This window comes from Lycorma delicatula, chromosome 10 (assembly GCF_047948215.1).
Source record: "Lycorma delicatula isolate Av1 chromosome 10, ASM4794821v1, whole genome shotgun sequence".
Classification (NCBI taxonomy): Eukaryota; Metazoa; Arthropoda; class Insecta; order Hemiptera; family Fulgoridae; genus Lycorma; species Lycorma delicatula.
In genome coordinates, this window is record NC_134464.1 from 51,883,379 (window position 1) to 51,899,160 (window position 15,782).

Consider the following 15,782-nt stretch of genomic DNA (forward strand, 5'->3'; position numbering starts at 1 on the left):
ATTTAGAAGAAACAATGAACGGCATAGATGAAGTCCTACGCAAGAACTATCGCATGAAAATAAACAAGAACAAAACAAAAGTAATGAAATGTAGGAGAAATAACAAAGATGGACCACTGAATGTGAAAATAGGAGGAGAAAAGATTATGGAGGTAGAAGAATTTTGTTATTTGGGAAGTAGAATTACTAAAGATGGACGAAGCAGGAGCGATATAAAATGCCGAATAGCACAAGCTAAACGAGCCTTCAGTAAGAAATATAAGTTGTTTACATCAAAAATTAATTTAAATGTCAGGAAAAGATTTTTGAAAGTGTATGTTTGGAGTGTCGCTTTATATGGAAGTGAAACTTGGACAATCGGAGTATCTGAGAAGAAAAGGTTAGAAGCTTTTGAAATGTGGTGCTATAGGAGAATGTTAAAAATCAGATGGGTGGATAAAGTGACAAATGAGGAGGTATTGCGGCAAATAGATGAAGAAAGAAGCATTTGGAAAAATATAGTTAAAAGAAGAGACAGACTTATAGGCCACATACTAAGGCATCCTGGAATAGTCGCTTTAATTTTGGAAGGACAGGTAGAAGGGAAAAATTGTGTAGGCAGGCCACGTTTGGAATATGTAAAACAAATTGTTAGGGATGTAGGATGTAGAGGGTATACTGAAATGAAACGACTAGCACTAGATAGGGAATCTTGGAGAGCTGCATCAAACCAGTCAAATGACTGAAGACAAAAAAAAAAAAAAAAACAGCATTTTAACAATCTCAATGAAAGTATGCCCAACTATTAAAACAAATATTAATAAAAACATTAAAATGTACATGTATTTTGTATATTCAAACAATAAATATTTATTGATATGTTGTTGTAACAGTCACTAATAGTGACAACCACTAGCAAAATTAAATTACACTTTATGGGTGAGTAATTAAAAAAAGAAAATCAATTAAGAAAAAGGGTTAAACTAATCTGTTTGAATGTATTTATTCATCTCAGTATAATCATTATTTCATCGAAAAATTCCCCCAGTATAAATATTATAATACACATACTAGTGTATTTTCGAACAGAGGTCACAATACAATTACACAATTACTCGTATAACTAATGCTAGTTTTGTAAAGATTAATAAGAAAAAGTCATCTAACAAACACATTTTTTAAAAATTGCATAGCAGTTTATAATACAGATAAAATCATTTGTGCTGTTTTTGACGACTACTTATCTTTTTTTCTAGATAACACTCAACAACCATAAAAATTTGACTAATGACTTCGTTTATACGACAAATAATTCTCTTTAATTTCTATTCACCTAATTTTTTTTCTATAGAACAAAGGAAAATCAATTTCTTATATTTTGGTAGTGAAAATCTGATTTTATGAATTAAAAACAAAAATTAGTCTTCTACATTTCATTTCTGGACACAGTACATGTACTCTTGGAGAAAAATATTTTGCTAGATATTTTGGACATGAACATTAATAAAAATATCAAAAATTAAAACACAGATGATTAAATTTATTATGAATAGATATTAAATGCAATAAATTAAATTGATGATAAGATAAATATATAACAGTCTTATTTTGATCACAAACAGTTGAAAATGACAAATATTTGGAGCAAAAGTCTAAAAATATGTAGATTTAGTATGATATCACAGGATATCATAATAATTATAATTTAATGATATTTAATATAAATAAGTTTCTTTTTAAAGGATATTTCTGAATCCTACGTTAAAGAGAAAGCCTTTTATTTTTCTTGCCTCTCAACTGTTCCAAACTTTACATAAAACAAAAGTTACACGATTTTGATGTAAAACTAATATAAAATTGTATATAAATAGTATGTTTTATAAATATTTACCTGGTAATGAACATAGGCAGTGTTATATTCAAGAACAAGTCTTAGTGGCCATGACAACAAACAAAATGAACACAACCAAAATACTGCTTGCCTAGCATACCATGGTAATCGCTCAGGATCAGCAAGAGCGATAACATGTTCTTTAAAACCTGATACATTTGTAAGATCTAATCCTTCTCTCATTTCCATATAATCATCATACCGTTCATGCTCAGAAAAAAATCTCGACCTTTGTTCTTCGAATTCTGCAGCTGCTTCAACATTTGCAAATGCAAAACCTGTAAAAAAATTAAATTTATTTTATAATTAACTAGGCAAGTAAGAATAGTAAAAGAAGATATAGTTTTATGCAATAGGTATCTTAGCCACTAGTTTTGTAATTGTGTAATCCCTGAATACTGAAGAGAGTTCTTGGATAGTTATACAACCTCACAATGTCATTACCCTACTAAGCTTCAAGAAATAACTGGCACTCTGTTGGATAAAAGAAGATTCGGTACTATGCCACAGAGAACCAGAGTGACTGACTTAACTCCAAGGCACTTGCCCAAGTAAAAACAAATAAAGGAAGGGAATGGGAGGACAATCAGCCCACACAGAAACTGTCTCTGATGAGGACCAGACTAATTATTTTTAAATAATGATGATGAGTAAGGGCTACATGAGATCCATATCAACTTCAAAGACAGCTGAATTCATTTTTGAGACAATACCATTTTGAATAAAAGTAACTTCATCATTATGCTTTTATGAGTAATCAAATAGAGTAATTGGAAGAAGTATTAAAATTCCATGTAGCTGTATGTAGTAGTTATACAAAGCAGTGATAAACTGACTTGATTCTTGATTCATTCATGAATAATCTTTAAAAATACATTATTGAAGTCTATCTGAAAAATTTTCATATACTCTTAAATAATCACTATCCAAATCCTGAGATATGTCCTCAGTGTATGTACTTAGTTATTAAATAATTTGTGACTTCTTAAATACAAAGAGTCCTTAATCATTCATACCTTGAAAGAAATTCATTAGTGTTAAATCTTACAACAGGAATACACTTCAATACCTGCTGCAAATTGACCAGTCACATCATAGACCCACTGAAAACTTCATTCACAAAACTGTCGAAACCAGCGGTGTAAGCATGAATGAAATGTGCATAAATTTTAAAGTAAATTCATAAAGTTATCCATGAGCATTTCGAGTCCTAAAAGCACACATTTCTAAAGCAAACATAATTTTTTTTATTTCTATAAAACTATAGTCCAAAGAAGCCAAAATGACTACGTATATTGAATTCCAAAATAAACCAAGTCGACTAAATTGCCACACCAAAATATTTTTCTTATTTTCATGAAACAAGTATATTCATTTAACTTAACAATTCACCCTAAAGACATCTGTGTCAGACCAAAATTATTTTACAGAATTGGTCCAGGCCATGTTTAATAAAGTATCAATTTCTAATATTGAAGTCTTTGATTCCATCATCTTCAAGTAGCCCTTGTTTTAAATAAATATAAGATACACTTGAAATTTTTTTATCATGCAAAGTTTTTGGCACTGACCATAATGAACTATTTAGATATTCAAAAGTTAATCTTCTGAAACTTTTGAGAGTCTGAGTTGTGGGTGAACAAATGTGCAGGTTTTTTTTGTTCTGTCAAGGCATTCTTGAACATCAAAGTCTTGATGCATTCATTACAGATACCTGTTCTTCAAATTTACAAGGTCTGTTCAGAAAATAACTGAAATTCATTATTTTAATCTTTATTATTCATTTTAATGATTATTATTTTCCTTGTCTCCTTCAAAGTACTCTCCTCCCCTATTCACACAACTCCCAGTGGTGTTTCCACTTTGCAAAGCAGTCCTTGGATGGTTCATTTGAAATGGCCTTTAAGGTCTAAGACAAATTTGTTAATGTCTCAAAATATGCTTTAATAGCCTCAAAATGGCATCCTTTCATCACTGATTTTAATTTCGGAACTAGGAAAAAATTGCAAGGGGCCTGGTCTGGCAAGTAAAAAATCAATCAGATGATGTTTTTCTTGGGAGGGCAGGCATCTGATTTTTGGCATAAAACTGATGAATTGACAAAGCTGAGTGTACAGGCGCATTGTTGTGGTGAAGGAACCACGAGTTGTCTCATCACACTGTAGTCTCTTTCTGCGTTTTTTTTTCACATAACCATTGTAAAACGCCTTGATAATATGTATGGTTCACTGTTTCACCAGGCAAGAATTCAACATGCACAATTTCATTAAAATTGAAAAAAAGGAGAGCATCACTTTGACATTGGAACAAGACTGATGTGCTTTCTTGGAGCATGGAGATCCTTTGCCAATCCATTGTGATGATTGAACGTTTGTCTCAATGTCCTAGCCGTAAACTTAGTTTTGTCTCCTGTTATGATACTTTGCATGAATTTTCATCGTTATTGGCTTGCTCAAGTTGTTGACAAATGTCCACTAAATGTTATTTCTGCTGTTTGGTCATCAGTTAAGGAACATATTTTGTTGCAACTTGATGCACGTTCAATTTTTCAGTTAAAATGCCATGGCATGATCCAATTGAGATCCTAACATCTTCTGCAAGTTCTCTGACAGTCAATCGGCAATTTGAATGCACCAGATCATTGATTTTCTGAACGTGGGTGTCATCAGTTGAAGTAAGGACCTTCCTGGTAGAGGGTCATCTTCAGTTGACTGACTACCACTTTTAAATTGTGAAAACTATTCGTAACATTGCGTATAACCCTGAGCATCATCTTCATAAGCTTGTTTCAAAAGTGAAATGTTTCTGTAAAAGTTTTCCCCAGTTTCACACAAAATTTTACATTGTATCGTTGCTCCCAAAAATCACTACTAACACTTACATACACTGCATTCAAATAACAATAACACAAAAACTAAATGAGATATTAACAAGAACACAGAACACAGGTTATGCAGAGCACAATGCTGCCAACCGTTCATCACTAAATATCTCCATTATTGTGTAATTAAAAATTTTGGTTATTTTCTGAACAGACCTTGTATTTCCTTTAAAGTGATGCTGACTACTAAGGCCGTTAGTTAATAAAAAATGCAACAGCATGCAGTGAACTGTAAATAATATTATTAGCTTTGGTAAACAACAGAACTAGTTCATTAAGGATGGCTTTGGCTGTTGGCTTTTACTTTGTTCTTTAAAACCTTCAATTTCAAGGGCGCTACACCAGAGACATTCCAGACATTTTATAAACATCAGCTTATACGAGATGGCTTTTAATCACTTGCCAGGGACCATAATATTTTTAATGTTCTTTGCTAAGCATTGTATAAGATAAAAGTGACATTCTGAATAGGTTAAAACTTTGTTAAAAGAATTATGTACACTGTCAATAAAAATAATTAAATAATACCAATCTATTAAATTATAAAATTATAATTTTCTTTGTGACTTCACCTTTACAAGTAGAAATTATTCTACTGATAAGGTGAACAATATTTTTTTGATTATTTTTATAAATTTAACTTGAATTGGCTATTTTCTTGTCAAGAGAGCTCCTATATATAAATTTATTATATATTCTGAAATTCTTTTTTATAAGAAATCTGTCATACAAGAAAAATGATTGACTAATAAAAACAGATATTTTATGGATGTACAACAGCAAATTGTAAAAAGTTGGATGAAAATCTACTGAGAGAAGCATTAGAGTACATGTTCATGAAACATTGTAGATGAATTGTGAAATTTAATGTCCTGATCACATAAGTGTTGAACAATACTTAGGTTATATTAATCTGAATGTAACAATGTTAGAAGTTCAAATTAATACAAATATCACATTTCTTAGTAAAATTAAGTAGGATTCTCTAGGTCAAAAAATGAATGGTGGCTTAGTCAACAGTAATAATTACTCATTATTAATAAAGATCAAAATCTGGAGCAGAATAAAGAAGACATTTTGACAGTACCATAACTGTTAATAGTATGTAGCATTCTTCATTGATATAGTAAAGAAACTAGATTATGGCAATCATGTGTGTGTATAATCATAAAGAGAAATGACCTACTACTATACATATATTAGTTTTACTCTGCTATAAGCCTCATTTGCTGTTTTTTTAGACATTCACATTTGTTTTACACTGTATATACAGTAATTTGCATCAGAATGTTTTGTCAAAGGGAAGGTTAAAGAAATAAGGTTTCTATACATACATGTAGAGAAAATTTTTTGTCAATCATTCAGGCTGTGAAAAAACCTTAAACAAAAAAAATAAACACAGTTCCAGAACTATATCTCAAATGAGCAAAATATAGTTGTAATTAATTATATAATTTCTAATAGTCATTCTAATTTTCATTTAAAATCATAATTATCATTGTGCACATTAAGAAAATTTATCAGTCACAGAGGATAAATTCAATTCTTTATGATGGATAAATTATATAATTTCACAGTAGCAAAAATTAAACCAGTTATTATAGTAACTAGTTTAAATTCCGTGTAAAAGCATGTATAAAATGAACTGATTCACAATAAAGAGGGATACATTAATTTTGTGCTTTACATTTTTGTCCCAATATTTCTATGGTTATGACACATGTAAAGAACCTAATGCACGTAAGGTGAAGTCAAAGTTCCTTTCTGTGTGAGTAATGATGTTAATTAATTTTCACTTACCATCTTGGGTTATACTATGTAGCACTCACTATAAACAAACTAAAAGATAATTATCATAATTATCTCATATATTGATGCCATCTGATTATATTTATTTGTTCATTATTTCTCCTCTTTTTTACATAATTTCACAGCTACATTATATTCGCATACTAAAAAAAAATTTTTATATGAACTTAATTGTTAATTGTACTTAAAAACTAGTAACATTATTAAAGTTTCTAATATATCTAATTTTGAGACAATTTGTTGCTACAGTTTCTTTTAAAGGGGAATTAATGTCATCCTGCAGATTTTTATACAAATAAAAGCAGTTTGAAGAGTGCTATAATGTTTAATACAGTACTGAACAATCATACAGTAAAATTAAAACAATTTCTATACAACCAGGCCAATTAATTAATTGTTAAGATATTATTATTATCTTTTATTAATTATTATTAATAATTAATTGATTAGGCCAATTAATTATTAATGAGATAAGTACATTTCTGGCATGAGATCCAGTACACTGTTACCTATTCTAGTGGAGAAAATATACCTCTTCTTTAATTTTATTATCTTGTTTATTTTTACTCTTCACCCCCTAATTATAGCCTTTAGGAAAATATATTGTTAATATGAAATTGATGTCGTTTTTCCTGTTTTTAGCCTCTGGTAATTACCTTTCAGATAATACTTCAGAGGATGAATGAGGATGATATGTATGAGTGCAAATGAAGTATAGTCTTGTACAGCCTCAGTTCGACCATTCCTGAGATGTGTGGTTAATTGAAACCCAGCCACCAAAGAACACCGGTATCCACGATCTAGTATTCAAATCCGTAAAAAAATAACTGACTTTACTAGGACTTGAACGCTTCCAAAAATTGATATGTCTAGTGATAATATTACTTGCTAACTCACTAAACTCTTTTGTGTCAAACATTATTCCACTCTTCAAACTGGAGTTATTTTTATAAAAATCTGCTATGTGCTGTACAAATATGTTGATTCTATTAAGAATTTTTTGTTAGGAAAATGGCAATGGTGATACAAAAGAAGTAGGCAACTACATCTACAATATATGATGAATTTATATTCATAGCCAATTAAAATACATAAATTGCAAAAAGAAATCAATTCAATACAATACCTTTACTGAATCTAATTTTAGTAATAGGTCCTTTTCCTTCTTGTAACATTAGTTTCCTTGATATATCCTTTACACCACAATAAGCAAATACAAAACTAGCACCAGCAGCATGTGAATTAACACGTTCAAAATATACTTGAGTTGAGGTATATGAATCACCATTACGATAACGTGTTACTTGGCGTTTACGTCTTACATAGTGATAACAAACTGCCTTCCACCTAAACAATTGATTGATAAGAACAGTATACAAATGTTTGTACTCATTCTTTATAGCAGGAATGTTAAACCTTTTGAAAGTCATGGCTTATATAATATAAATTTCAACCAATTTTCAGCTTAAATTTTGATAAAAAAAATTAAGAGTTTAATGAGTAAAAAAATTGAATACACTTCAGCTATGTTCCATATCTCAGATGTTGAAGAACTTTCTGTTCAATTTTGCCTTAAAAATTTATTTTGAAAGTTATATCTAATTATAATATTCCTTTGAAAACAGTTCAAGGGACAAGCAAGCTACTTTTAAAATTTTAAACATTTGAATAATATCTCAAACAGAAATATAATTTGTTCAAACACATAAAATGGCTTAATCATTTCCATTTTATATTCCCATGCATGCACAAACTTTAAGCTACTATGTGGAATTAATAAAAAAAAAAAAAAAAAGCTAAAGTCAATTTTGTACCAACCACCAAGGTACAGACTGCCAAGTTAGGTGATTTTTTGTTGATAAGATTAATGACTGACAATTTAAAAAATTAAATTACTATTAATCTATATAGAAAAAGTAAAGTTAAATTAAATCAAATAGAACTGTTGAAGTACTACAATATAGCTGATTGAAAACAATAACAAATAAAATTCTAACAGTATACTTAAAATGTAATTGAAAACATATTAGTATTGAGAAGGAAATTATATAATACAAAATATATGCAATTAACTAATTCTGTAACAGCACATCCCAAACTTACTTCTATTCTGATAGCACAATAATCTTGGCAACATTTTGTGCTGCTGTAGACAGTTATAGATTTATAGTTTTTCATTGGTTTTCAGGAAAAGGCACAGCATAGTTACTCGTATACAATTAGTTATTGTTCAACTGTCAGTATCATTTTAATTTTAATATTATTAACTAACATGTCTTGAAATTATAAAATGTAATTTTAACATAAATATACTCCAAATATAAATAAATCGTTATTAAAAATAGAAAATATATATTTTTTAAATATTAGTTTTTAAAGGTTATTAGTAAATATACCTGTACGTATATTATACAGTTACCTAAAAACCAAATAAATTACATTCAGTTTTTAATTAATTCTGGTGATATATGCAATTACTTATTTCACTGTAATTTCAAATTTAGACATTACAGCAACAGAATAGAAACTTTATATCATATACTCATCATTCAAAATTCTTTGTTTTTGAATATTATAAGACTAATCATAACTGTGATGGAATAATAAAGTGATGAGAACAAATGGAGGAAAGCAATAAAATTACATGAAACAAAATAAAAGCCAGGGATTAGGTAAGTAAATAGTAGTAAGAAATAAGCAGCAAAGAAGCAGAAAAAATACTTGTAAAAAAATTATTTAGAATAAGGATATTCAATATCAAAGAATGATGTAACAGCCAGGATATTTGGTGAAGATGGGACTGCGATAAAATTTATTACAATAAATTACTATAAGTGATGAATGTGTATGATGGAAGGGGAAACCTAAGTAAATATAGAGTGATGATATAAAGATTGTAGAGGGAAAGAACTAGATAAATGTAGCTCAGGCCAGATAAAAGTATGTTCAAACAAGAAACTAGAGAAGCCTACATCATGAAGATAATAAAAAAGGGTTAAAGAAGTTAAAAGAAAACAAACAATTCAGAATATATATATATATATATATATATATATATATATATATTTGTGTGTGTGTGTGTGTGTGTGCGCGCGCGCGCGTTTTGTGTATGTATATATTTTCTTTAATAAAACAACTATTATAAATGTAATATTTAAGAATTACAAACAATTTTAATTGTATATAGACCAAATGCTATAAAGTTAACACACTGACACATTGTATGAATGTGTGAGGGTGGACTTGATTTGGCTTTAATTGTAAGCATACATTTTTATACGAAAAAAATTACGTTTTTTTTTTTGTTTTGTTATTTTTGTAATTTGTAATTTTTGTATTATTTTGTTTTTGTAATTTTTTTATTGTTCTTTCTTTACCTATATACTGAGATCAAGATTTATTTATTTTCTGTTTAACTCTCCTTTCATAGTTAGAAAATACTTTCATTTTAATTTTTCAATTAATAAACTCATATGGGCCAATTTTAAAAGTGAGCAAGTTTTGCTTTTCCTCCAAGGCTTTAAAAGCCTAATAGCACAGAAAAATTTAGCATCTTTACTTTCCTAATCAGTGAAAAATGTTTTCGTTATTACTTAGCCTACTATCACATGAGTCTAGTGAATCACTGAGTGTAAAAAGAATATGTTAGCATTGTATCCACTTGTGAATAAAATGGGAAGGACTGAATAACATTTCCCTGTATGGTTGTAAAAAAAACAGTAAAAAGAAATATTATCTAGCTAAATTCATTGTTATTGTACAAAATATATTCAAAGAGAATGAAAATATGTTTTTTATAACAACTTCAATTTTACATGTTCTTTTAATAAAAAATCAAAAATTGCAGACAAGTAAATACAATGGTTTTGAATAAAAAAAATCAATTAAAAAGTATTTTTCTAAGATGCGTTTTAGATAATAGTGCTGTAACAGAAAAAGGGATCATTTGTTTAAGCCAATTTTATGTCTACAACACTTGAAAAGAACTTTAGATACAAATAACACTAGTCAGAGCTGTTTTCTATGAGAATAATCCCATTCACTACCACAATACAAATCTGTTTTCCGTGTCAATAATTGTGTTTTTCTGTAATCGCTAAGGAAAACATGGTGAAGATGTCACATAGTGACTTAACAGTCACCTGAATTTTTGTGATTTTGAGATACTAATGTACAACACTATCACTCTCAGAATCTCTTCACTTCTCACTTTCTTTAATAAGCGTGCACAGCATAGAATGCAAATGAAATGAGAAAGATCTGCAAGCGATACTTTGTTTTATCCTTGACTTTGGCATTAATCAATCTTTCATCAAGTTTTGGGTAATCTTCACTAATTTAAAAGTTTGCATTCCAATAAGTTTCAGAGTTTTGCAAAAGGAAAAGGACAATTTAGATTTTTTTTTTTGTGATAACATGTAAATTGTATGTATACTGAACTTCCTAAAGATTAATTAACGAACAGTGAGGAATGTATGTTCTAACTCAACCTTCAACCCGTGATGTCACTCACCCCTTCAAGTCAAGGTCAAGGTCATCCCATTATGCAAATGGATAAAATACAATTATTTATATATTATATTCCTAATAGGTAATTTTCAATCTGTCCAATAATTGAGCGTTGCGAATAACTGGGCGTTGAAATTTCGCGAATCAGAAGCTGGTAAAGCGACAATTGAGGACGCACATAGTAGCGGACGACCAGTTTCTGTGACTAACGAGAAACATAGAAAGGAGATGAACGATTTGCTTCAAAGTGACCGGCGAATCACCCACCAACGCATCGCTATTCAGTTACGCATATCTAAAGAACGAGTAGGCCATATTATCGAGCAATTTGGTTACCGTAAAATTTGTGCAAAATCTGTGCGTTATTATATTATCTGCCTTGAGGCAGATTTAAATCTTCAAAATTACGACAGCTCCCGTTTTACATTACATCATCTATAATTTCTAATTCGTTTTACTTCCAATTAATTTTACCGGAGTTTTTTTAATCAATACTTCTTTCATGATATGAGGTGTGGCTATTACATAACGAGACTAATAATGTAAAATATTTTATTTTAAACTTATACATATTTAGTTATTATCCCCTTCAAATATTATACCCCTCCTCTACCCCTACAACGCTCCATACGAATTTTCCATTGTTCGAAACAGTGCTGGAAGTCTTCTTCTGTGAGCTCAGACGCATGCCGCTTTTTCTTTCACAGCATCAACGGTCTGAAATCTTCTTCCTTTTAATGCAGATTTGATCTTGGGGAACAGATAAAAGTCACATGGTGCCAGGTCAGGCGAAAAAGGCGATTGATCTAACACTGGGATGTTATACTTGGCTAGAAACGTCTTGACAGACAATGCAGTGTGAGCCGGTGCGTTGTCCTGATGAAGAACCCATAACTTGTTCTTTCACAAAAATTCGGGTCGTTTTTTTTCTTATTTTTTCATGGAGTTGAGCAAGGATCTTAAGGTAGTAATGTTGATTAATAGTTTGACCTTCAGGAACCCAGTGTAGGTACCCATGAATATAAAAAACCAAGACCCGGGCGAACATCATTTTCAACGTCTTCTCGGCCATCTTGGAAACGCTTAAACCACTCAAAAAACCGCGCATGTGATAAACATTCATTGTCATATACGGTTTTTTTTTAATAAAAGATAATTTTCAGTAGCGGTTTCCTAAGTCTCATGTGAAATTTCACGACAATTCTTTGCTCTAATACAACACTTATTATTTTTTCAGCAAATCAAAAAAAAAAACATGTTATCGAAACTAAGGCCATGGCCAGACTAATATGTCTACAGAAACTGAAGTGGCAACAATCGAAAGAGAAGGCTTCACGCTACACAGCTGTCGATCGTACGAATTTAGTACATGCGCAGTTCTTCTGTAACAGCATTAGTCTCGTTATTTAATAACCACAACTCGTACATCCTAGCCTAGAATAATCTTTCCTATTCTGAATTATTTTCATTAAGCTTCTATTTTCATTCATTCTCGTCATTATTTCTTTATTTATCATTGTCTGTCCATATAATTTCCTTTAATTTTCCAATCTCACATTTCAAATTCCTTAAGTTGTTCTTACCCTTTTTGTGGCAGATCCACACTTTCCATTCAACTTAATTATACATGCAAACTATTACTTCACATTTTCAAGTTTAACACCATCCTAGTATATAACAACTGTTACTTTCTACAAAGTAATTCCAAAGTCGCTACGACTCTGCGTACTATGGACGCAGAGTCCATAGTCTTTTTATTTTATTTTAATGTTTCCAATACGTTATTAATATGGCACCTTACATGTATTATTTTATATTATTCTTTAATTAAAGAATAAAAACTTTATTCAAATCACAGAACATAACAGTACATTATATTCTAGCTTACGTTAGGAATGGTAATTTTTCTATTCCGTGGATAATAAAAAGGAATCGTTCAAATTTTTCCCTGGCGCTATCAAGGAAAACAAAAAAAATACCTTGATCAGAACAGTATTAAAAAATACAAACTTATAAATAAAAAGAAGTGATTGTCTATCATGCAAATATAAAATCAAGTGGTGTCGGTGAGTCTGTTACTGTTCCCCGCAAAAACTACTCCACCAATTAAACTGAAGTTCTGTATGATCGCAGGTTTTATCCCTGGAAAAACACAAGACTATTTCAGTTATGAAATATTTCACCGTTTCAAGATGGTGGCCGTTTTAATTACTTGTGGTAACAACAGGATTATGTTCTTGGCCGATATTCAACTTTACATGGTAAAATAGTTTGTCAAATGGAATTTAGCGACCATCTGCAATTTAAAAAAAAAAGAATTTTTACAAAAAAGTTCTCTTTTTTCGATATGTTTTTTGGTTATCGATAAAAGTAGCTAGCTTTAAAGGTGTGAAGATTTACGGTGTTAATTCCTTTAGACTTGCCCATTGTTTTTAATTGCCTTCAGTTTTCACTTAAAATTGCTTTTTCGGTGGTAATAAATAAGTTAAACGGGCAGATAGTTCAAGTGTTTGGTCTCCAATTGGAGAGTCAATGCTTCTCGTATGGAGAACTATATGTGGCTTGCTCCAGAGTCTCCTGTGAGATCAATCTGTATGTATACGCGCATTCGAGAAAACTGTAAATATTGTATAATAGTCCATTCTTTAGATGATGCTATTCAAAAACTGGTACACAAAAAACATAAAATAAAACAAATAAAAAAATGAGAGAAACTAAGTACGGTTACTTTCTCGTGGTTTTTGTCTGGTAACGCCAAGAACTTCCAAAACACTTTTTTACCCGTACAAGATATACAGCTTACCCGTACAGCTATAACAAGGATTTTTAAGATGGAGACTGTCTATTTTGGCATGCACGGCGCAAATATCAGATCACTCAAAATTTCAGGTCCTGTACTGATCAAACTGTTGTTCTGAAGAAATTACAATACACTAATAGTTTTTATAAATTAAATAGGCTTTAGTTGCTATTTTATCAATATTATTTTCAGAAGCATGTGAGGATAATGAACAGAGTGGTGGTTCAGGGGGCGGAGTTCTCTGAACGGCTAGTAATTCATATTATTTCATAAAAATAAATATATTATTAAAAAAAAGTGATACGAAGATAAAACATATGCAAAAATAACAGATTTATAAATTCAGTGCGCAATAAAATATCAATTTTAAAGGCATTAATTAATAAATATTTGAGTACGTTAAATGAAGTATGCAAAATATTAATTTAATTAGTTGCGAGTATTTTAAAATTCATTAACAGAGAAACATTGTTTCGGTAAAAGAAACTTTTAATGAAATCTTTATTTAATTGATCATACCAAATTAGTTTAGATCGCAAAGTAATTAATTAAAATTAGAAAATGAAACATCAAAAGAGACCTTCTCGTTGATTAAAATATGTTGTATAACAACCAAATATGTATTATCTGGTTGGATATTATTTAATTAATTTTTAGGAATAAATGATAATTTATTTTTTTTAAATAACTGAAATTTTTCCTTTTTTATAAACTGAGTGATTCGCAAAAAATTTAACTTACTTTCAGGATATGTTTTACTGGTTAAAATAAAGAAGAAAGTTCATATAAATATACTCGTAGGCTTCAAATCACTTCATTGGTAAGCATCGGCTGGCGAAAGATTTCTCTCTGATTTCTGCCCCTTTGGTAAAATTAAGCCAAGCTGTAATTCTTGTGAGCTAAATTAATTGGTAAATTTAGTTGTTTTATATAAAATGTAATTTGAAAAACTGAAAAAAAAAAATTAGGTTCTAGAATTGTATTTTTAGTAGTATTCTAGAGATCTGGGTAAAAATCAAAAGACTGGATTCGAAAAACACTATTTTAAAATTAATTTTATCTAAATTTGTTTGAAATAATCTATTTCATAAATTGGTAATATTAACAGCTAATTCCAACGATTAAGTTTTTGCATTGCACTTGAACAGCAAACATTTAAACAGGTGAATGAAATAGTGCTTAAATATCATTATCTAACAATTCCTTATAAATTTTCCAATAAAGAATACACAGACATCATTTTTGTTTATGGGTTCTGCAATGAAAACACTCGAGCTAGACAGCGAGAACACAATCAGAGATTTCTAAATAGGAGGATTTCAAGCCATAGAACATTTGCTTCGGTGTTTCGGTGCTTTTGTACGCTGGATCACATTGTAATACGACCGGTATAACGAACCTGAGTAAAGGATTTTTGCCAATTAAGAAGAAAGTAGTAGAAAATATAATAATGGGAGGAATCTAGAAAGGGGCTAAAAGGAATCCTTTTAGTAAGGCTAACAGATCTGTTTAAAAATTATTATTTGTAATACTGCCCCTGACACGCCTCAACAGATGTTGTTTCATCAGAAGAATAATCGGACCAGGGTAGAAATTTATGGGAAAATGTCTCTGATATCATTCTCACTCTTCAACTTGGGTCTGGTTCTGCATGTAAAGAAAATAGGAATATAAATACTACAGAGAAGACGAGTTGAGATAAGTTTTGGAGACGAGTATAGGCGTGTTGCTGGTTGTGTCCGGCGCGATTGTAAGACGGCGTGTATCCTACACTGTATGGTGTAGGATAGTGTTCGAAGTGCCGTCACAAGCATTCCAGTGCGGTCAGTGGAAGTTGTTTGGTGAGTTAATGTTAGATAATTAGTGAAAGAGATAAAATACTAAACTCATTCATAAATTGTTAGGACAGTTTT

The 15,782-nt window shown here is 30.3% G+C and overlaps 1 protein-coding gene across 1 annotated transcript in view; it reads right to left on the reverse strand.

Annotated features, from left to right (window-relative positions):
• Window positions 1-15,782, reverse strand: part of LOC142331533 (transmembrane protein 151B-like) — a 452,942-nt gene that overhangs the window by 17,332 nt on the left and 419,828 nt on the right. The window contains exons 4-5 of the mRNA XM_075377518.1: window positions 7,687-7,907; window positions 1,871-2,148 (exon numbers count right to left, since the gene is read on the reverse strand). Of these exons, the coding sequence (XP_075233633.1) occupies window positions 1,871-2,148; window positions 7,687-7,907 (499 nt within the window). The remainder of the gene's footprint in view (window positions 1-1,870; window positions 2,149-7,686; window positions 7,908-15,782) is intronic.